The following is a 24,298-nucleotide window of genomic DNA, read 5'->3' as shown; positions in this document are numbered from 1 at the left end:
AGCACCACTGTCCTAGACTAGAAGACACCACCCAAGGTGCTTCCTCCAGGTCTCTGGGTTCTGACTATTCAGATACAATTTAACCCAAGGGCTCTCTATTTTCTTGGCCTCCAAAAGAGCAGAGGCAGCAGATTCAAAGTGGGTGGGGAAGAACTCTGCAAAGAGGACTCTCGCTCGCATACCTCTGATGCCACATGCCTGAGGCTTCCAAAGACCAAGCCAGGCAAAAAAGCCCAGATTCAAGTCATTCCACAAGTGGTCCACCTGCAGACAATACCAAGTGAAGGCAGCAGGGACCCCCACAAGACCTGTGAGCACTACAAGTCCCCTTCATCCAGACTCTAGAATAAAATAAAAGCAACAGATTCATTTTCTTTATTGTGTTCCCTCTGCTGCGCATTTGTCAGGAGTCAAGATTAATCACTGCAATTCATAAAATTTATACTCAAACTTATTGCAATTCTAAACAACAAGGTTGACATTTCAAGCAGTTCTACCGGGTCGTTCGTCTAGCTCATGCAGAATACATTTTTCTTGGTGCTTACCATTCAGTAGCATTTTGTTGGGCACTGGCCTCCCCTCCATCATTGCTTCAGTCAGAATTAACTTTTCGTGAAGGTGCTTATTACGAGTTTTAAACTCCTTCAGCTCTCCCTGCAGCTTCAAGATCTGGCCTTGCAGCTGGGCCACCACCTCCTGGGTGACAGGGAGGTGAGACATACTTCCTAATGACCGGGATGGTTTTATTAGGATCGGCAAGCGGGACTTTTTAATGTCCTAAAAACACATGGATATACAACAATGAATATGCTTCCTTTGGATGCACAGTCAACATTCTCATGCCCACCTTATAAAACAGGATTCAAGCTCGCTGACCAGATTTCTGGTTCCTTTAATGGCATCTATGTTTATCCCCCAACCAAAGAGTTATGTATCTGAGCAGGTCCCTCCTCTGACTGTCAAGGGCCAAGCTTCTCCTTCTCAATGCCCTCTTGGCCCCAGCCCACTGTCTCTCTGGACAATCCAGATGCCCCATGCTCATATAGTGCAGTTCTTCTTCCAACACAATCTTCTCGGAAACTTTTTTGCTCCTTATCTATTTCCTCATTTCCCACCCATTCCTCAGTCTAAACTGACCTGCCTCCTCCCACCCTTGCTAGTCCCCCAGAACCACCCCTTACTTCAGAGGCTACTGGGTCCCTAACTCAGTAGATATTTCCCAGGCTCAGAGTTCCCAACCTGCCTATCCCAGACATCTTCCTTTGGTTCACAGGCATTCCAAAGTCAAATGAAAACTCACACCTCAATTTCATTATCCCCTGTCCCCACCCACAAATCTATACCACTTCAACAATCTCTGTCTTGGTGAATCACATAATCATCCACTTACTGCATGATCCAGAAACCAGGGAGTCATTTTTAAACTTCCTTTTATTCTTACCACCCACTTTCATCACCCATCAGGTTCCCTTAATTCCAACTCCCAAGGTGTCCCCCAATTCTTTCAACTCTTCTCACCCTCCACTGCCACCACCCATCTCCAAGCTGCTGTTAGCTCTCACCTGGGCCACGGCAACAGCCTCCTCAGTGGTCTCCACACATCCACTTTCACCCTCCCTAACCCACTCTTCATGCAGCAGCAAAAAGGCAAACCTACTATTCCTATCCTCTGCTTAAAAAACTACTTTAACTGCTTCCCAGTTCTCTGATGACAAAGGTCAATGTCCATACTACAGCCACAAGGTCCTTCATGACCCACAGCTTGAGTCACTTGCCCCCTCCCAGGTCACCCCACCTCTAGCCACACTGACCTTCTATGGCTTCCTTAAAATGCCATGTTCTTTCTATCTCAGGGCCTTGGCCTATGCCAACTCCTCTCTTAGAACAATCATTCCTGCCCACCCCCTCTTCCTTCACTGTCTCCAAATAATTCATTAGGACTCAGCTCAAATGTGCCTTCCTCAGGAGAACAAGCCTTGATTTCCAAGACCAGGTCAGGTATCCCTGTTATACACTCACCAACCCTACTATTCTCCTCAGAGAATGTTACTATCATTATAATTAAATGCCTGTGAAATCACTTGTTCATTGTCTATCTTCTGCACCAGCCTGTAAGCTCTGGGGCTCAGGGGTTCTACATATCTTGGTCATGCTCTATCCACAGCTTACAGCACAAGAACTAGTACATAGTAGATGTTCAACAACTATATGTGGAATGAACACACAAACCATAGCTTGTGAGACCACATAGGGGTGTCTTGCAAGTGGGGAATTTTAAACATATTCAAAAGCTAAGGAGAGGGACTTGAATCTGGAATATATTAAAAACTCAATAATAAAAACATAAATAATCCAATTAGAAGATATGCAAAAGATCTGATAGACATTTCTCCAAAGGAGATATACATATGGCCAATGAACAGATGAAAAGATGTTTAACATCACTAGTCATCAGGGAAATGTAAATGAAATCACAGTAAAATACTATCACTTCATACCCATTAGGATGGCTAAAACCAAAAAATCACAATGAGCATTGGTAAGGATGTACAGTAATTGGAACACTCTATGTTGCTGGTGGGAATGTAAAATGGGTGCAGATGCTTTAGAAAACAGTCTGGCAGTTCCTCAAAAAGGTTAAACACAGAGTTACCATAGGACACATCAATTCTACTCCTAGGAATTCTACTTCCAAGAGAAATGAAAACATTTCTGTACAAAAATTTGCACATGTATAGCAACATTGTTCCTAATAACCAAAAAGGGAAAACAGCTCAAATGTGCATCAACTAATGAACAGACAAATAAAATACGGCATATCCATACAATACAATACTGCTTGGCAATCAAATAAAGTACTGCTACATGCTACAACATGAGTGAACCTTGAAAACATTACACTTAAGTGGAGAAGCCAGTTACCAAAGACCACATATTGTATGGTTCCATTTACATAAAATATCCAGAATGGGCAAATCTAAAGAGACAGAAAGTAGATTAGTGTTGCCTTGGGCTGGGGGTGGGCAGCTGGAGGGAAATGGGAAGCGACTGCTATAAGTATAGGGTTTCTTTTTGGAGTGATAAAAATGATCTAAAACTGATTGTGGTAATGGTTGCATGACTGTGAATATACTAAAAAGCCACTGTGTTGTACACTTTAAATGGATGAATTGTATGATATGTGAATTATATCTCAATAAGGCTGTTATGAAAATTTTTTTAATAGCAAAGAAGGAACCTGAGAGGAAAACAAGAGATATTTGGGACCCAAGGAGTGGGGAGATCACCAAGTTCTCTCAAGAAGAAAAGAAGAGGAAAGGCCCCTTCTTTAATATTTTAGGATGTAAAATGCTTTCCGGCACATTCTCCCATAATGCTCAGGTAAACTCTGCATTCCCAAAGCTCACAGGATAACAGAAGTAAGCTATCATGCCTATTTTCCAGATGAAGAACTGAGATGTCAAACAACTAACTAGTCCAATGTCACACAGCAAGAAAGTTCAAGAATCAGACCTCAAACTAGCTCTTCGGACACCAGTGCTCAGTTAAGAAAGGTCAGTTACCTTTTGTCCTGAAATTCCAGGGAAGATCAGACAGCAGGTTCAGGGACAAGAACTGTTTGAGGTGGTGAAGGGGACCACTTGGGAGGAAGTGGATGCCTCATCAAAGAAGGCTGGAAAATAACAGTCATTTGCTGGGTCCTCAGTCTCCACCAATCTTTATTCTTGGATCAAAATCTGTGTGTCATATGGCAGCAGAAAAGATATCTGCAAGTGCACAAATGCCAAAGCCAATTTCAAGCTGGAAGACTGCCGTCAGTCAACCTAATGCTGGTTCTAAAATAACACCACACAAAATGCTACCTTCTGGACTCTGAACAGAGTCCCACCTACCACCTTATTCAAGATGTCATGCTAGAACGTCTCACTTGCAAATAGAAGGGGGACAGGAACTCACACACTCTGAGCTCCCACCATGTACAAGGTCCTGTACTAGGCACTTGCCACTCATTACCCCATTCAGCCACCAGGCCAGCCTCAGGTTCTGGTTCACAGTGAATCCATTCAAGGCCACTCAGAAAGGGGAGGTGACTTACTATCCAAGGACTCAAAGCAGGTAAGTGGCCAGGCCTGATGCAAACACAGGTATATCTATAAAGTCCATCCTCTTGCCTCTATAACTAAACAACTGGAAGTATATCTGTCTCCTTGTCTCGCTCCCAGGCTGCAATGATGTTCCTTTTAACAGGATACCAGAGTTCTGGTTTAAGCCACAGGATTATCAATTCCTTGATTACTGAAGACCACAAAGAAAATCATTAGAATTTCTTCTACTCTGCGTAGACTGGATGCCACGTTGCTGACCAGAGCTCCTTCTTCCCTCAGAAAAGCAAGTGTATCTCTGTCCGACTCTAGAACCAGACTTCGGTTTATATCCCTATCACTCCACTTACCAGCTGAGTCACTCTGGACAATTTTTTGAGCCTTTTGGAGCCTTATTTCTTCATATGTAAAATGCAGGTAATACCTACCAAACTTGTATGCTTGTTAAGAAGATTAAATGAGATGATATATAGAGAGAGTATCTAGCACAATTCCTGGCACATATAGGAGATGCTAAAAATAATAATAAATAAATAAACACAGTTTCCTACCTTTTGAAGACACAAGCAAGAAAAATAATTTCAAACTAAAAAACAATTTTTAATTATATTTGGGGAAATTAAGTCCATTCAATTATTGACTTTTCCTGAATATAGGATGACATCTCCCACAAAACAAAACAAAAAAAAAGCAAACAAACAACACAACAAAACAAATTTTTAAAAAACTAGATTTCTTAATATACAGGTACAAACTGAAGGAGCTGGGTCAGATGAGAGCATTTCTATTCCAGCCAAATTGCACAAATTTGCATTTTGAGTACCATTAATATAATGGCAGTGTCTTTTTTTTTTTTTTTTTTTTGTCTCTATTGATATCTTTAGAAAACCCTTTTTTAGAAATTACAGTTTTGGTGCATAATTTAAAACAATCAAAAGCAATTTTGCTAATGATATATCTAACTCTCTTTGGTATGCACACAAGCAGTAATTTAGTGGTCAGAAAATAAACTTAACTCTCCATTCTAATGCTGTGAAGCAGTGTGTATAGTTGATTTCTCAGATACAAAACACCCATCAGAAACAAGATGATCAACAGCCTGCAATGGAGCTCTATTTCCTCCATGACCTACTTTCTTCTCTATCAGAACATATCTCCTTGCTATAGGGATTCTCAACCCCAACTCCTGCCCCCAAGAAGATTTTAGCAAAATCCAATCAAACATTGCCAAAGAGTCTGACTTTTAACCATATGGCACATTTGATGGTATGGCTGGAGAAGCTTAGCGATAATTCCTACATTGAAGGAAAACCAACACACAGATATTCACCCAACAAAGCTGGACTGCACATTTCAGGCCACCATGGCTGGAAAGTAGCTTGACCCAGGGAAAGAGTGTGGCTGTGCAGTTAGGCCCAGTGTGAGTCCCAGCTCAGTCCCTTCACCACTGGCTAACCATATGCATATGGGATCTGGCTTCCTCATCTTTGACAAGTGTTGTAAGAGTAAGAGAACATAAACAAAGCCCTCAGAATAGTACTTCTCCCACACAAAGTCTGCACAAAACAAAATGTAGGTTCTCATTCCTAACCCTAATGTCAGGTTATCACAATTTTACCACAACTTGAAAAAGCAAAATGCCCATCAATAGGTGAAAATTGTATAAATTTTGGCACAGCCACACAATGGAATCTCATGCAGAATATTCCTCATAACGTGAAAGAGAAAGCTACAGATATATAAGCATGACTCCATGTCTGTTTTTTCTAAGGAGAACACATAAATGTCATGATATGCAGATAAATGAGATAGGGCTGGGATGGGGAAGAAGAGGTAGAGGGATGGCAGTGAGAGGAAGGAGAGAGGGAGGGAGGGAAGGTAGGAAGGACCCACACCTCTAGGTGCAGGCCAGGGAAATGCAGGCAGAGGGCAACACCAGACTTTCTCTTCACATAAATGGAAAAAAGTGGTGAAACTGGAGGTCATTGTTAAAGTTTTCTCTTTCTATAAAGTAAACACATAATTAACATATGGAAAAACTTACCTTGTTGGTCCTGCTGGGGAAGGAAAGGGAAATGTCCTGCTGCCCTGGCATTCTGCACAAGTTCTCTGGCTGATGCTCAGCACTGAATATGGAGTTCGCTGGTTTCTCTTCCCAAGCCTCTCTCTTTCCTTCACGTGTGAACCTGAGCAGGTCACCCTCCATGGCCACAGTCTGCACTGAGGCATCTTTCAGTTCCACCTTAGACACTTCATCCACCTTTGCTAGCTGGGCTGCCCGAGATGACTTCGGTTCATCACGTGGCTTGGAAAATGAGTTGGCTTGGATGATATGTCCAAGCTCACCTCTTAGCTGAATGGGCACTGGCTTAAGTGTCTTCTCAGTTTTACCATCAAGGTGTTCTCCAGAAACTTCCTGCTCAGTCAAGCATATCCATTCCAAGAGCAGTTCATGTAGCCCTTTCAGAAGGTCTGGCCTATTTTTCCAAAAGGGAAGGAAGTGGGAGAACTAAGCTTTCTGCTACAGCCTTGTCCCCTACCCAGTTTCCCAAGTTATCCCCACCTACTCTTGCGCAGATTCTGTCTTCACTATACAGTGAGTACCCACAATGTGCCAGGAATCAAGCAAAGTTTTTTTATCCCATGTGACCTCTCAATAACCAAACAAGGTAGGTGCTACCACATCTATTTCATGGATAGAAGAGTAGAATTAACTTGACACATGGTACACAGCAAGTGAGTGGGCCACATGGATATGTGAATGAAGGCTAGATCTAGGTAGGAGCAAATAGGATCACAGGTGTCCATGACAATTATAGGGTCTCCCCGCCCCAGGGTCCTGGCCCCATTCCTACATCCAGAGACAAGCATGGCTTTGGATGAATCTGGTTAACCTGGCTGGTCCATCAGTGACCTGATCCATCTTGGTGCACAATGGGTGCTCAATAAATAGATGTTAATGAAGGGGTGCTTGTCTACAGGCATACTAGAAAGCACACTGGCTGTGAAGGCAGATAAAAATGGCTTCAAATTCTAACTCTACAATTCTTCGGAAGGAAGACAAATCTTCTTCCACGGGATAATTACAAGGATTAAATGAAATAGTATATGGGGAGCAGATTCTTTTCGTGTCCCTTGCCACCTGTCTTTGGCCCACCTCTGATTTCAGCTGCAGCTGTGTAGACACTTACCGCTGACACACACAGTCCCACCTCAAGCACCTTTTACATCTCTGCTGCTATGGGACTTTTTCCAAAGCTCTCTGAGCTGGTCAGCAAGGCACTGTGCAAGTGTGGAACAGTTTATACCTCTGGGGAAACCCTCAACCACTGGGGAAAGAGAGCTGTTGGGCAAACATCCAAGTCTCCCATCTTTCAGAGGGACAACGGAGGCACATTCTGTGCAGTCCTTCAGAGGGTGCCCAGCCTGAGGCCCAGCTGCCCACAGCAGTAGCCAGAACAAGAGTGCCCTTACTGGCTTTGTTTTCACTCATATCTTACTCTCCTGGAGCCCTCACTCCTGCTCCCTGGTGTCACACCCCAAATAAATCACTTGTACCCAGGTCTGGATCTCAGGTTCTGCTTTCCAGGGAACCAAAACAAAGCCAGCAGGTAAAACACTGGGTATGGTGCCCAGCGTGGAGTAGTTTAAGACGACTCCCTGTGGGCACCAGGGATACAAAACTACCCACAAGGACTTAGCCCAGTGTTACGAGACAGATATGTAAACAAATCGCTACTCCACAGGTAAAAAGGGAAACACAGGCACCGTGGAAGTTTAGGAGGGCAACAGAGCAACCACCCCAGAGTGTCCAGACTAGGGGTGGCAGGGAGAATGTCAGAAGAGGCCTCCAAAGTTAATGAGAGGCTAGCCGAGGACAGGGGGAATGGAACAGTTTATGCATGGAGAATAATATGTACAGAGTCAATTATTTGTGCGTGGAGAATAAGGAGTTGAGGCTGGAAAGCTACACAGGGGAGAAATGAAGAGTCTTGCATACCACGTTAAGGAAAGGAGAGCCACTGAAAGGCCCTGCGATGATGTGTCCTGGTCACAAATGACCTTCAGTGACTCTGGCTGTTGTGCAAAGAATTGAACAGAGATTTCCTGTGAAGATGGTGGTATGAGTACACACAGGAGATCCTCCCACTCTGGTCTAATCATATATATACGATAGCAAAAAATACATAACAAAAAATATTTTATGATGTGCTACAAGACTCAAAATCAAGATAAAAGTATCCAAAGATCAGAAACAGAGACAGAAACCATGAGAAGGGGGTTGGAATGGGAGGCACTTGCAGAAAGCAGTAGAGCCAGAGATTCAACTCCCATGGTAGAAAAGGAACCATTCAAATTTCATTTCATAAGCCCTAAAGTAAGACCCTAGAGGGCCATGTCAAGGCAACTTCAAAACCACCACACCGGGAGGGGTGGGGGTGGGGGGGATCCCTGCACAGGGCTGTTAACACAGGCAAACCAGACTTGCCAACAAATCCATTGTTAAAAAAGACAACAATCCAACAAATGAAAGAATCCACGCTCAAGAAAATAGAAATAATAAAGCAATCTGTGTTTAACTCATCCAAAAAATAAAGGGAGAAAACAGATCTATAAAAAAAGAAGAGGAAGTTATGAAACAAAGATAAAAAATTATGGAAAAAGGGACTGGAGGGCAGCAAGCACAGAGGCCAAGGCCAGCTGGAAAGCTTTGCCGGCTTCCAGGAGAAAGAAGACACAGGTCTAGGCGAGGCAGCCACAGCCAGTAGAGAGAAGGGGACAGAACAGGCCTCATCACTGCCAGTTCTCTTTTCTCCTCCCTTCAGTTTCTCCTGGCCAACTTATCTCAAGACTCTACCAACTCCTTCAACATACCCTGCCTGCCTCCTCCTATGATCTTTATCACCACTGGCGATGGTAGGCACCCTTATGTTATCTTCTCCACTGAACCCTCTGAGGGCAGGGGAAAGGCCCTCCTCATATCTGGATCCCTATCATCTACATCAGGGGCAGAGTCAATTCAATTCAAATTAAACAGCTACAGCACACCAAAATGGGGCTAAATAAACAAATAAACAAACAAATAAATAAAAGCATGAAAACAAAATTAAGATGTATGGTACATTTTTCATTTCTAATGCAGAACCATCTAGACTACACAAACCATCTTAGACTACAGTAAACCCAGGCTTTAAAAATACTTCTAATATTTCAAGCATCAGAAAATGTTAAACTAAATTTTCCTTTCCTCTCCCTCTTTACTATAGATTACAAATAATGACAATTGTTATTCAGCCAGCCAAAGGAGAACCATTACTTACCACCAAACAACACATAATAAAACCCAGGAAAAAGACTTTACAAATGAGTAGTAGAAGGTGGTGAAAGAGGCCATTATAATATACTAAAGTGGCAATGCTATTAAATAAAACATCTCAAGTGTTACTTTACATAGAAATCTGAACAGCGTATTCATTAAGCTGTCACCATAACCAGGACCTTTTGAATGGTTCAGTCCAAGGGTCTTGTCAGAGGCCCAAATATTGTTTATACACCCTTCCTGAGCATCTTAGCCATGTCGAAGGTGTAAGGCGAAAGGAACTGACATTTACTAACCAGCACTTAACCATGTGCTAGACCCTTTAAGTACATTAAATCCTCATAATAAGACTATGAGATGGGGACTATTATTAAGCCCATTTTACAGATGAAGAAATGGGCTCAGGAAGATTCAGTATCCCCCAGCAAAGTGGCACAGCAAAGATTAGAACCCAGTTCTTTCTGACTCCAAAGGAGCACTGAACTCTCTGAAGTTTTCTAAACTTACCTTTTGCTATGATGTTACCTTTTGCTTTTAATTCTCTGTACATTCATTCAAATATTTACCAAGTACCTCCCATTTGACACGTAAGGCAGTGGAAATGCACGACGAATAGGAGTAATGGGGCTTACATTTCACTAAGGAGGAGACAGACAGACAGTCGTACATATACTGATAACTAAATAAGACAATGTAAGGTAATAAGTACTATGAAGTGAAGGAAGGAAGGGAGGAAGCAAGGGAGGAAAAGGGAGTCCTGAGACAAAGCACAGAAACAGGGATTCCTTTTAGACAGGGTGGTCAGGAAAGGCCTCTCTGCACAGCTTATACCCAGCTGAGACTACACCAGTCACGTATACATCTGGGAGAAGTGCCTTCCAGGTAGAAGGAATAGCTTTCTTTGCAAAGGCCCATCGGTGAGAACAAGCTCAGATGTCTGAGGAACAGAAAGAAAGCTAGTGAGGCTGCAGCCCAGTGAACAATAGTGCAAGGTGATGAAGACAGAGAAATGGCAGAGGCTGGGTCAAGAAGCTCTGATTTTATTCTAGCCGCAATGGAAATCCATTGGAGTGTTTTAAGCATGGAAGAGATATGATCTGATCTAAGTTTTAAAAAGACCACTCTGGCTGTTAGTGGAGAATGGACTACAGAGGGGCAAAAACAGAAGCAGGGAGACAATTAAGGAGGATGTGCTGCTGAAGGATCCTAGGCAAGAGATGATGCCAGCCTGGACTAAGAGGGGAGTGGAGGAGATGTGAAGTGGCTAAATTAGGGTTGAATTACTGATGGATATGGAGATCAAGGAAACTAGACTTTTAGCCACAGCCATTAGGTAGACAGCAGTGCTCTTACCTAACACAAACAAGGAAAAACAGGAAAGAAACAGATTAGACCAGAGAGTTGGGTTTTAGACAGATTAACATTGAAGTGCCTATTAAACACCCAGGTGGAGATGTCAAGTAGAAGCTGGCTGCATGATCTGGAGAGAGTGGCCTGCTGCTGCTGAAAGGCTACACTGGCCACTGGATTTCAAAATTTGGAAACTGTAGCTGACTTTGATAAGCAAATTGAAGGGTATGAAAGCACTTGGAATGTGATAAAGAGAGAATGACAGGAAGAAAGTGGACACAGTGAATGTAGACAATTCTTTTGAGAAATCTTGTCTTGAAGGGGAATAAAGAAATGGGGGACATAGCTGAAATAAATTGGGGGAGCAGGAGAGACTTTTCTCAAATCGCTGATATGACGGCATGCCTTGTACTTATGGAAATGATTCAGTGACAAGAAAAACTAATGATGCAGAAAAGTGAAAGGGCTGAGAGAAGATACAAACTAAACCATAAGGGGAAGGGTGGTCTTGGAGAGGAGCAAGGATATCTTATTTTTTCCCCTCCAACAGTAGAAAATAAGAGTTTGCAGGTACAGAGGCAAATAAGCACTGGTGGGGAAAGTGAGGTAGCTTGAGTTCAGTTGTTTCTGTTTTCTCAATGACGTATACAGCAAAGTCATCGGCCAGGGAGGGGTGGGAGCAGGGAGAAGGGAAGTTACAAAATAGTCTTGTGCTGGGCGATGTTGAGTTCTCATTTTGAAATTAATGATAATAAATATAAAGTAGGACCTGTCCCAAGAATGGCTGTAACATGAGTACCTGCTCAAGTCAAGGTCTTAAGGAAGGGCTGGGATGCGACAAATGAATAAGAACTAACTTAGGCCTCAGGGTGGGGGTGCATAGGCAGTAGACAATCAGTAGTATTCAGAGGGACCAGCATGTGCAAAGGCTCTGAAAAAGAGGAGCTCTGAAACAGAGGACCCTTGACCCATTCTAGGAACTGAAAGAAGGGCAGTGTGGCCAAAGCACAGAGAGCAAGGCAAGAGCAGCATGAACAGAGCTACAGGAGAGGGTTATCAGATTATGCAGGGCCTAGCAGGACTTTGATCCCAAGAAAAGTGGAGAGTCTCTGAAGGGTTTTAGGTAGAGCAGTGACACAACCGCATCTAAATGACTGCTCTGGAAGCCTTGTAGCAAACAGTCTGGAAGGGGGCAAGGATGGCTGCAGAGGACCAGTTAGGAGGCTGCTGCAGTGATTCTGCAGAAATCTGACAGGAACCAGGACTGGAGAGGGAACAACAGGGATGAAGAGAAGGAGATAGATTCAAGAGCTGTGTAGGAGGTAGAATGGTCAGGACTTAGATTTGAGAGATGAAGGAAAGGGGAGAGTCAAAGAGGATCCTGGGTTTCTGGAGTCCTGTTGAGAACCCAAAGGTCTAGTCCCTCTATATAACAAGGAATCTATCTTCGAGCACTTGCCAAGTCTTCTCCCCTGCAGCCTATACATGCCAAGTCTCTCCAGCTGTTTCTGCTGACCTCTTAGGCCCCTTGCCAGCCTCATGTTTCAGTGGTACCTTACCTATCCCTTAACCATGCTCACAAGAGCAGAATCAGATTTCTGAGGAGTTAGCCTTTCTACATCTACTATTTGGAGCTCAAGACTGCATTAGCCTTTTTAAAAACAAATTCTTAAACAATTATTTCATCCCCAAGGGTTCCCTTTCTAAATTTTTACAACTTTTTAGGTATCAAATATCACACCTAATTTTAGGCTGCAAAGATCAAAAAATTTAGGGGGTAAAATCCTAAACCATGTCCTCCAAGAAGTGACGGCCAAATAAATAGGAAGCACACAAAGACAGGGCTGGGACTCCACACACAGTGCGTGCCATGGGAGAGAGCCAGCCAGCCCATTCTCTACAAGCCAGGCCAGGGCTGCGCTCACCCTTCCACTCTGACTTCAAGGAATGAGTTGCCCTGGTTGGGCAAGACAACCAACTGGGCAAAAGTAACTAGCAGACAAGTTGCTTCCTGTTCCATCCTAGTGGATGGGAAGCTGAATCAGAGTTACTCCTGGGTCCTAGCTACTCTGCTAGCCCCTTAGGCCCTGGGGTGGATGGCTAGAAGGAGGAAGAGCTCAATGGCTGAGAGGAAGTCTCAGGCCTAAAGTCTATCCAAGCTCTGCATTGCGGTCATCAGATACTGGCTCAGCAAAAGATACAGAGGCATGTATCACTCGCTGGCTAGCTGCTGTTCTTTGCATATGGCATGAATCTTACCTGGAGTAAGTGGGAAAGGACAGGAATAACTGGCAGAGCAAAATTTAAGCAGTAATATCAACAAAAATCCACTTGGTACCAACTTGGATCTATACTTCATATCCATTATTTCATTTAATCCTTTCAAGATCCGTATGGGGTAAATAAGTATCATCACCCACCAGTTTACGGATGAAGAAACCAATATGGGGAGATACGGCATAAGATCTAAACGGTATATGTGGACAGGAGCCTACCTCTGTCTGACCCTAAAACCCTACTTTTTCCAGTGTACCAAAAATACCACCCTCCTGGAAGAAATTCCTGAGCAGAAAAATGGTATTTCCCTGACCAATCAGAATCCTGGTATCCCAAGGAGCTGGCCAGAAATGGCCTGGAACAGGTAACTGAATGGCAGATGTCATAAGCAGTTTTGGCCCATAAAGCGCTTTCTTAAAAAGTGTAATTAGGTCTAAATTTTTAAAAATCAAGAAATTTAGAATACAAATTTGGGGCTTCTCCTGGAAGACTGGAAGGTCAACACCCATGTGCTGGGCTAACAGAAACTGGGGTTAAGAGCTCCTGTCAGCTAGAAAGGAGCACACACTCCCATCACAACCCACCTACTTTCCCTGGTTCACATCAGCCAAGTGCATTCCTACATGGCCCTTAGAGAGAGAAATGTATCTTTCAACTCTGGTGTAAAGTTTGGGACCTTGACATTTAGGAAACCCTCCATTTCTCAAGCACCAACTCCCTATGATCATAAACCAGAATGGCCACTGCACACGTCCCCCAAGAGGACTCATGGTAGAAAAATGTTAGAGATATGTCAGGGATTGGGGAGGGGTTAGTCTAGCTGAGCTCACAAAAACAGAAGGCTACAATCCTTCTTTTAGTTGAAGAAAGAATACTAGTGTTTCTGGCTCTTGCCAAGAGTCATGGGCAGTAGTTACTGACTCTATTTCTCTGTCTATATTAGAAATAACTGAAAACTTTTCTTGAACACACACCACGTGCCAGCCATTTTTCTTAAACATTTTTTTCTTACTCTTCACAGCAATCCTAGAAACTGGTTAGAGAAACTGAGGCTCTGAGAGATGAAGGCACACCTCCTTCTGGCTCCAAAGCCCAAGCAGCTATTATGGATGGACTAGAAAGAATATGATAGAAGGAAAAACTTCTCCTAAAGGATCAATTTTTAAAATATAAGTGTACTGAATGTTTCTCCATTTTTGTTTTAAGGAAAGCAACCTGTAGTATTTCCTCACATAGCAATGACTCCCAGCAGATATAATGAGAAGAGAATTTTAGTTCAAGCGCAACATAAAACAGCAGAGGCACAACTACAATGGCACTTTTTAAGCTGTTGTGGAAACTGAAAGAAATTTCAGTAGGGCAGATTCCTCTCGCTGACAGCAAGGCAGCCCTTTCTGGGGCTCCCAGGAATAATTCTCAAGGAAAGCTTTCTTTCTCCTCTTTATAATGGGTTTGCATGCGACTTTGCTGAAGTCCCCTCACAGCCATAGCACGCAGCCTAATTACCTAACTGCATCACTGGCAAGATTCCTTCCAAGCCATTTCAACAGCTCTCTCAGGTAAATTACATAGCACCGACATCTAAATCTATTTAGCAAAATGAGTTTGTTCTCCCCTCAACCTAGAGACAAAGCAATGCTCGAGCCCCACGTCTACCTGGATTCCAGTAACAACGCGGCCTTCTCATTGAAGAAGGGGGCTAGTAGGTTCACAAGCTCGCCTTCTGGACTCTGGACTCCAGAGCAGCCAGGTTTGCGGGCCCCATCGCAGTCCAAGATATTGGAATCTGTATGCCTTAAATATCCGTTTTTGCAGCCCTCTTTGGAATAGTCCTCCATAATCTACAAATAAAAGCATTCGGTCAAATAATGGAATATGGAGGAGGGGAAGAGGGTGTGTGCAGGAGAGAAAGGATGGAGACAGAGGGTAAACGAGTGAGGGCAAGTAAGGCAGATGCACCGAGCCAGAGAGAGAAAGAGAGAAAACGAAAGGGGGAAGAAAGAGGCATGACGATCCACACACACTCACTTTCAGCAGGGAGATGTTCTGGCAACAGCAAAGACATGTCTGCATCACTTTCCTTGCCATCATGCTCCTCCTCTACAAAATGGGGAAACGCTACCTCCTGGTTGTTTAGGAGAATGAAATGAGATGACCCACCTAGACCACGTCTTACTCACCACAGGTACACACTGAATGTGCATTCTCACACCCCATGGCCACTCCCTGTAAGTTCTTCCTAAAAACCACATCATTAACAATGCTTTGGATGTTTATGATATACTTCTTGCAATGTATCCCTTTGTTATGTATCAGAAAACTGATTTGCTCTTTACAGACACGTACTAATTAACATGGCTTTGATTTGTCTCATTAGGAAAGTGGAGAGTTCCTAATTCCCATGGAGATGTTATTTACGGATCCACCTTCTTGGGTCACTGAGGGTCCCAGGGGAGTGGTACCACGGACGCATCTAGTTAAAACCTGTGTTGGGCATGTCTTGAGGTGCTGGAATTTGCATTCCTTCTCCCCCCAGTCCAAAGCTGTAAATTTCTTCTACCAGTCTATAAATAACTCCTCTTAACTTCATTACCACTGATGATGTACACACTAGCCATCGCCCCCATCTCTCCATACTGGGAAAATGATTAAGATTTTTAAATGAACAATAAAACCCACACAAATGAGCTGTTATTTATGGGGTCTTGTTTGACACCAATCTAGTTATTAAAATTCATCAAATAAGTGATTGCTAAAGTAGGGAAGGTCTAAAATATAATAATAAAAATAGTAATTATTATCATTTGCTGAGCATTTATTACATGCCTTTCTATTTAGATATCACAACATTCCTAAAAGGAAGTATTATTATCCTCATTGATAAAGAAATTCAGGCTCAGAGGGTAAGACAGGATTAACGAAGTTCACAGAGAAAGTAATGCTAAAGCCAAAACTCAAAATTAAGTCTATCTGATTCCAAAGACCCCACTTTTAATTAGTGTGCTGTCCAAAACTATCTACATTTTAACATCTCCCATTCATGACTTCACGAACTTAAGTACTCCAAAGGCCAAAAACATGCCAAATGCCAAATCTGTAGCCTCCTATTCCCACCATATCCCAGTTTTTAGGAAGGTTCTTTCAATCTTGGAGACTGTTTGCTCCAAATGTTCAGTATCTATGTAACTGGAAGAGTGTTCTATGTGGACAGGGTTTGAATTCTCACACTGCCCAGATGACACCAAGCTGGATTCCAGATCAAGAGATGGCAGAGGGCCCCTGAGAAGGGGAGTTCGGTTCCATCAGTGTTTTTTTGGTTTTGTTTTTGTTTTTAATTTTAACTGACACATTGTAATTACACATACTTATGGGATACAATTTGATGTTTTGATACATATATATTGTAGGGTAGTTAATGTATCAGTCTCCTCATGCATTTATCACTTCTTTACAGCAAAAACATTCAAAAGCCATTCCTCTAGCTATTATGTAATATACAAAACTTAACTGTTAACCAGTCACCCTACTGTGCAATAGAACATCAGAACTTATCCCTCCTATCTAATTGTAATTTTGCACCCGTTGACCAACCTCTCTCTCCCTGTTTTCCCTCTTCCCCCATCCGCTCCCCAGTCTCTGGTAACCACTGTTCTACTTTCTGCCTCCATCAGTGGCTCTTCACACTGCAATCAAATGATCTGGAGGTGTGCAGCAGTCCAGACACAAGGCCTCTTATACCAACTTGGTCACTTACTGATTCTGTGCCCCGGATAAATCATCTCTCTTTGTAGGTCTCAGTTTCCAATTCATAAAATAAACGGGTGGGATTAGATCTCTGGAGATCTGTCCAGGTCCAGCATCCAAGGCCTGTTATTCTCCTATAACCACCCCATTTGTATTTGTAACTATATGTTTGTTTTTACGTTTCATGACTGGCTCTATCACCCAGTTTGTGACTTCTGTGGGGGAAGAGACCTAGTCTCTTTGCTCTCACTGGCACACAGCAAGCACTCGATACAGGCAGAATGAACAGAAAACTCTCTGGACTCATTCCAGACTGGAAGACTGGCTTAGGCACAGAGTGGGGTGGACGAAATAAGAAGTTCACCACCACGTCCTACCTCATTCCTCTGCTCCAAATGCTCGTCACTCAGGAAGTTATTCTCATCATCCTCTCCAATTCTGATTGTGTCCTCGTCCTGCTTGCTAGCCAGAAGCTACATGGAGCATGGAATGGTGTGAAAATGCAACCCAAACAATTGTGCAGGACGAACATGTATGAATAAGTCAGTGAGGTCTTTTTTTAAAAAATGCAAAAGAAAAAACAAACAAAAAAGAGGCAGAAACAAATGCCAAAGCCATGAAATAAAAATTAACCAAAGTTAGAGTTGCTAGTTCTGGCAAATCACACACAGCTGCTTGAGATCAATCATAATTTAAGGACAAATTTCCCAGCAAATAACTAAAGGCCTTTCCCCTTGCCCTTGCACGGCCTTTCCTAAGCCATTGTAAATTGAAGAGATGTTGTCTGTTGTGCCACTGCCATTCCTGCCTTTGCTAAATTAACTTTCAGATCATACAAAAGTAACAAAATTTTGGAAAAAGCTATTGATGGAATTGAAAATATCACATAGCAAGAAAGCAGTAAATGAAATTTATGGCATGCCCAATTTACGCATCACTTCTACTTAGCACAAGGAATAAACCTCTTGTTGGACTGTCACACATCTGAGATGGACAGTCCCAGCAACACTGTAATTTTGCTGACAAAAGTTCCTCATCACTAATGAGAAGAGTATAAAGCTTGCCTGATGATGGCTTTATGCTTTGGGAAATGAAGGAGTTATTTATAAAGAACGCATAAATCCCTAATGCTTTAAAGAGGTGTAAATCCCAAAGTTTCTGCACCCTGCATTCTACAAAATGGAGAGTACAAAGTCAGATCTCAGATCTCTGGCAAAGGGAAAATTCCAGTCATGGAACAACAGGATTAATCAAATAAAAAATGAGAGGAAAGGTAGCCAGGCCTAGGGAGGAAGTCAGTCAAAGCCATTTCAAAATTACACCAAACTTCATCTCACCAAGGAGATAGTTAGCTCTGTGCTGAAGGTGTTAAAACCACAGAGCACTGGGTCACTTGCTGGGCATGCTGTACATATGTAGAACCTATGATTCTATCTCAAGAGTTTTATTTTATAAATTCCTACATTGAGTCAATTATCCCCCTAACTATTCCTGTTCAATTTAATTTCTTCTCATCTTCCCTTTTAGAGGAAAAACCTTGTTTTGGAAGAAGAAAAACAAAATAAGCAAACTGACTTCAGAAAGTCATTTGACAGAAAATTTTCCCAGGGTCAAAACACATTCAATCTAACCATATCCAAATCCGCAATCAGGATAAAACAGAACTGATGATCAAAAAGCAGATCCTGCTATACTATCAAGCATTAAACAGATTAGACATGTATAAATATACTTACTAAGGCATAAAAGTTCACAAATATGGGTGAAGAACCTTCTCCTGCTATTGGCTTCCTCCCTCATTATTAAAACATTCTCAAGTGATACAGACTGACTAGGACTATTAAACTTGTTGATGGACATGAGAAGAGTTTCCCCTAAGTTTAGCAGAGCAAGTATTGTTAACCCATGTCATTCCAAGTTGCAATCAAAAGCATCAAAGTTATTCTGCATTTCTAGATCCACAACCTCACCATTACTCAATACAATGAAATAAAAAATTAACCTTCACTTCTCTTTACCTCTGGTGACTCGGTCAAAACTAAAAGTAGACTCTCAATATCCAGCAATGATCAAGAAATTAAAGGTTGTGGACAAAGAGTAATGTCCCTCATGCCATATGCAACTAACCAGTTTTCAAAGACACAGAACAAGATGTGAGAAAGAACTATGTATGAATCACTCTGCCCAGGCTCTGCTTCCAGCCCAACCACCAACTAGAGGAGTGACCTCCACACCTCCAAGTGTCACCTGTCACTTGGCTCTATCTTCATTTCCTCACTCCTCATCATTCCTCTATCCACAGCAAGCTGGCATCTGTCCCTCTCACTCTGATAAAATTGCCCAGGTCATGTGACTCACTGGAAAGTCTCAGTTTTTTTTTTTTTTTTTCTTTCTTTTCAGAGTACTTGACACAATGAAACACTCCCTCCTTAAAACTCCACTCTGCATTCTGCTGCTTCTCCCTCCGCCTCATGGATTATTCTGTTTTGATCTGCTTTGCAGCTGCCCTGCCTGCTCCAGGAAGAACTTCCCTTGACCCCTGAAGGGAGGTCTGGGCACCTGTCTACTGTCTACATGCTCCCTCACGACTCTGCATTTGCTCCATCTCGGCCCTTGCCACACTCGCTGCAAATGCACCTCTGCTTCTCTGTTTTACTCCTCAGACAGGGTAGGGACCACGTCTGTGTTCATAGTTTTAACATCAATGCCTGATGCTCAACAAAACACTAATGAAAGAACAAACAAGTGAATAAAGATTTTTTCAAAATGAAAGCAGGAACTGATGGTTTTCAGGATTAGTGCTGGTCTTGCTACTCAAAGTGTGGACCTCAGAGCAATAGAAGCATCATCACTCAGAAGCTTGTTATAAATGCAGATTCTCAGGCCCCATGCCAGGCTTCCTGAACCAAAATCTGCATTTTAACAAGATCCCCAGGAAATTCACATGCACCTTAAACTTTAGAAATACTCCCATATAGTGTTGTTAAAACAACTCTGAAAAGAGTCAAAAGAGGGTCACAGTTCTAACTCCGCCACTAATTTAGTACAAAAAAAATTAAAATAGCTATATTTTATTGAGTGCCTAATACAATGCCAGGTACTGTACCAAGGGCTTTGTAAATCATGTAATCATAATAACTTATTTAGTCAAATTATTAGAAAGTTCCTCCTTCTAATAAAATTAAATCTACTCTGACAAACCAAATTTTATTGTTATTATTAGCAGAATACTTAACAAACACCTTATGCTTCTGACTACCATGTCCGTCCCCTAGAGTCACACAAGGTCTATTTCTTGTTCAACATAACAGCCTTACAAATACCTGAGTTTAATTAAACTATGCCCTTTAATCCATGTTTTCTCTCCATGCCAAAAAAAAAAAAAAAAAATCTTAGTTTTCTAACCATTCCTAATAATGACAATATAAGTAAATAATAATACAGGTGGAATAGCCCTTATCAGAAACGCTTAGGACCAAAAGTTTTCAGATTTCAGATTTTTTTGGATTTTGGAATATTTGCACTATACTTACTGACTGAGCATCCCTAATCCAAAAATCTGAAATACTCCAACAAGCATTTCCTTTGAGCGTCATGTAGGTGCTCAAAAAGTTTCAGATCATGGAGCACTTAAGATTTCAGATTTTCAGATTAAGAATGCTCAATCTGTAGTAACTAATCCTTTTTCAGCACTTGCAATGTACCAGTACCTGTGCCAAGTGCTTCACACATATCCTATCACTTAGAGATGGTAGTTCCACATGTTACATAGTTCATGGTTTTCAGTGCTCACCACCCTGACTGTACTTTGCTGAAAGCACTCCTATATGATGATTGTCAACCAAATTCTTCTATAGTACACAATAACTAGCAAATAAATACAAGAAAATAGGGGCAATCTCATTAGAGATTTTTAAAATGCACATTAAAACAACAGGATACCTGTTCTTGGTCTTTTGTTTAGTGGTTTCTATGTGAACTGTCAGCATGCAGGGAATAAAACCATCATGCCCAGCTGGTGGGGTCCCATGCCAGGACAACTGTTTTGAAAAGAAACTTGACAAACTCTATCAGGGCCTTCAAACTACTTATACCCTTTTTCAAATTAAAAGTTACTGGGGGACGGTACAGGAAAATAAATTTTAAGCCTATTGCAAACCTGTATCTGTCCTTAGACCATTCACCAATTTAAATTACATATCTGGGAATATAGTCTAAGGAAAAAAAAAAACCTAAACACAGGAAAAGATTTGTGTCCAAAGCCATTCATTACATAATTTAAAATGGTGAATCACTTGAAAAATCTACATGTCCAACAATAGTGAGGAGGTTAAATTTCAGTGCATTTGTAAGATGGAATAAGATGCTACAACATAATGCAACTGGAAAAAAACAGGACACAAAACTGTTTTACAGAGTAGCTGTGTATATGCACATGTTCATACACAAACACAGAAGGAACAATTCCAAAATGTTAATTAACTGTACCTGCTTTAAAGTGACAGGATTAGAGGTAATTTCTCTGTTTTTCCAATGTTAGGTAGTGCTATGGGTTTATTAAATATTGGAGAAAAAATGCTGAATTTAAAAAAAACACAATATATTTGCTTTTCTTTCTCCCTTTCTGATTTATAGGCTCCTGAGAGCAGGAATCGTGCCCAGCCCCCACTCTGTAAGTCCTGCTGCTCAGAAAATGCTGTGGACAATATAAGCATTTCCGATTTGTTTCTGCCTTGCTTCTCATCAAAGGAGAACCACAGGCAATCCCAGAGAACAGCAGGCTCCCCTCTCTGCCATCCCACCCTTACCCCTAACTCCCTCTGCTCCCTCAGCTCGAAATTATTGTGGACACACCATCTTTCCCACATAGATCTTCCCATCTCATTCCGGGGGAAGATGGAGAGCTTGTACTACTCGTATAAACGACAAGGCTACTCATAGGGAACATCAACTTGAAGTGCAATCTGACAAATGACTCGAATCTGAATCGGCTGGTATTAAGATCTTAGAGTGGGAAGAGGAAAAGGCTTCTATCTGTTCTCCAAAGGACATAATGGGACATTAACAAATTTTTTTCAAAGGGCAGATGAAGAAACAAAACTCGCCATTTAATACTCAAATGAAGTCAGTGAAAAATGAGCTGCTTATTAAATGCTGCCTTGGAGGAAGGAAACCAGGAGACTTGTTTCTCCCTAAATGGACTACAGATATTGTTGGTTTTCAAAATTTTCTAAAGCCCTGGAGGCTAATATCGATAACATTCTCTCTCTCAAAGAGAGCAGATGGCCAGGGCACAGCATAAATACCTTTGAGCATTTCCCACTTTGAAGGTAGGAAGAGTCGGCTTAAGGCTGACAAATCTTTCCCAAAAAACGATGTGGCAATGAACGTGAGACCTCCATTTACCTGGTGCTCCAGGTCAAGTTCAAGACAACCCCAGCCAAGAAGATTCCAGTGCTGTACTTGAGGGACCCAAGTACAAAAAAGCCCTACTGCACAAGGGAACAGTCCCAGTCTTCTGAAACCATGCTAACCAACGCATGGAGCAAGATTCTTCCTACGGGAGAGGTGGGCCAAGGGGAGGAAACAGCATGTTCTCCCTCCCCTCACAACTTCAGGGTCCTCCCACTGCACAGCACAGGTCACAAACAGAAAATTGGAGACCACACATCATCAAGATCAGCACTGAGACCAGAAGTCATCAAGGTCAATAGGGATCCTCTCTCCATAGCTGCGGTATGTGTATGACTGTTTTTCAATGTTACTGGATTCATTAAGGCTCTATCTACACTACCCAAATTATTTGGGTGATTTGGAAAGTCTCCAGATCCTTCTGAGACCACATCTCTCATCCAGATGTGCCATCTGCAGCACAGATCCAAGAGCTGACCAGAGTGAAAAGCATCATGACATATCAAATGTATCCATGAAGACATCACCCAATCCTGAAGAAGTCTGTGTATGGACAGACCTGCTGACCTAATAGGGCCCTCAAAACCCTGTCCCAAAAAGGGAATTTCATCTAGAGACCTCCCCAGGACAGATGTGGTCTTGAGAAATTTTGGTGGCTTTATATTTTTGTAATTAGCACATGACAACAAAAATCTTTCTTACCTCTGTTTGTTCTGTTGACTCAAGTCTGCCATCTCCCTGGAAACCCATGCAGGAAAGATCAAAAATGGTTTTCTTCAGGTGCTGGTTGTCTGCATATAGTTCCTTCACTAGCTGTATAAGGTCACTAACCTAGGAGGGAGGAGCAGGGAGAGGACTGGTTACCCAGCAGCAGACTTCAGCTTCCTGGTGCCACTCCTAGAACAAAAACCTTCCTATGAGCAGACTCTTCAGCATCACAGTTATGGAGTATCAGAATGTCTGATTCTAGCCTTCAGGCCACCCTGGGTACAGTGACAAAAACACTGGCTTTAACATTTGGCATATTCTAATCCCAGCACCACAACTTCAAGGTAAAGAGATCCTGAGCAAGCTACATAATCTAAGCCTCCATTTCCTCATCTGTGGATTGGGTTATAATGAGAACTGAACACATAGTCACAGTGCACTGAAGTTCGCAACACATTTAAGTGCTCAGTCAATGACAACTAATACTATTTCTATCTTGCATTTGAAATTCTCTGGAGGAAAAGTCCCCCAAGGCTGAAGTTTCTGAGACTGTGTAGGAGCCTTATTTTACAGCACTGACCTTCTTCTCTGTATACCTATCCAGCAATGTCAGTAATAACAGTTGTCAATTATAAACAAATTTATGCCTACTAAAATCCTCCTGACAAGCTTTAGTCAATCATTCCTTGCAAAAATCCTGAGAAAGTCTCCATACCAGCCAGCCACCAAAAAAAAAAAAAAAAAAAAAAAAAAAGATGGAAAACAAACAAAATTCCTGAGGAAGTGGACAGGCCAGTGTGCCTACCCCATTCTACAATGAGGAACCAAAGATACAAAGAAGTTCATCGCCCAAGGTCCCATAGTTGGGGTATCTGAAAAACTAAATGAGATATACCAATGGCCAAAGTGTCTAATCATGTGGGAAAGGAGCTGCTGCCTCCACAGACTCAGAGCCAGGCTCAGATTTGAGATTCCCAGGCTTCCAGTTCAGTGTTCCTCCTTACGGCACAGCTAAATACCTAAGCAATTATGCAGACACCACCTTGGTTTCCTGCAGGCTTCGAATCCCAACAGCTAGTAATTCTCCAAAGACTTCCTAATGGGGCATTATTAGCTCTTCAAGTAAAGTGGAGAATCCCACCCTGACTGCAATAGATGTACAAAACATCATAACATGAATAAAAATTGAATCCAGTCCTGCAGGTGTTTACAGTGGGAAGAACAGGACATCGGGTTCTATAAATTTACTAAACGCCAACCAAGTGAACTGCCTCCTGCTCTAACCACGACTACAATACGTACTAGCGGCAGCTATTATCTCCATTTTCCTCATCTTGAAAAACTAGCAGCTGCCTACCAGTGCTCCTTGCCCCACTCCTCCCAA

The 24,298-nt window shown here is 42.2% G+C and overlaps 1 protein-coding gene across 7 annotated transcripts in view; it reads right to left on the bottom strand.

The window, feature by feature from the left end:
• The window catches only part of CDK5RAP2 (CDK5 regulatory subunit associated protein 2), a 180,901-nt gene that overhangs the window by 57,274 nt on the left and 99,329 nt on the right, over nucleotides 1-24,298 (bottom strand). For 5 of the 7 annotated variants that reach the window (XM_063081771.1, XM_063081776.1, XM_063081777.1 and 2 more), the window contains exons 18-22: nucleotides 22,909-23,037; nucleotides 17,172-17,267; nucleotides 14,707-14,891; nucleotides 6,148-6,580; nucleotides 546-777 (exon numbers count right to left, since the gene is read on the bottom strand). In XM_063081771.1, the coding sequence (XP_062937841.1) occupies nucleotides 546-777; nucleotides 6,148-6,580; nucleotides 14,707-14,891; nucleotides 17,172-17,267; nucleotides 22,909-23,037 (1,075 nt within the window). The remainder of the gene's footprint in view (nucleotides 1-545; nucleotides 778-6,147; nucleotides 6,581-14,706; nucleotides 14,892-17,171; nucleotides 17,268-22,908; nucleotides 23,038-24,298) is intronic. The other 2 variants (XM_063081774.1, XM_063081775.1) reach the window with 1 other exon arrangement.

Source organism: Cynocephalus volans, chromosome 17, assembly GCF_027409185.1.
Source record: "Cynocephalus volans isolate mCynVol1 chromosome 17, mCynVol1.pri, whole genome shotgun sequence".
Taxonomy (NCBI): Eukaryota; Metazoa; Chordata; class Mammalia; order Dermoptera; family Cynocephalidae; genus Cynocephalus; species Cynocephalus volans.
This window is presented reverse-complemented; position numbering and strand designations above follow the sequence as displayed.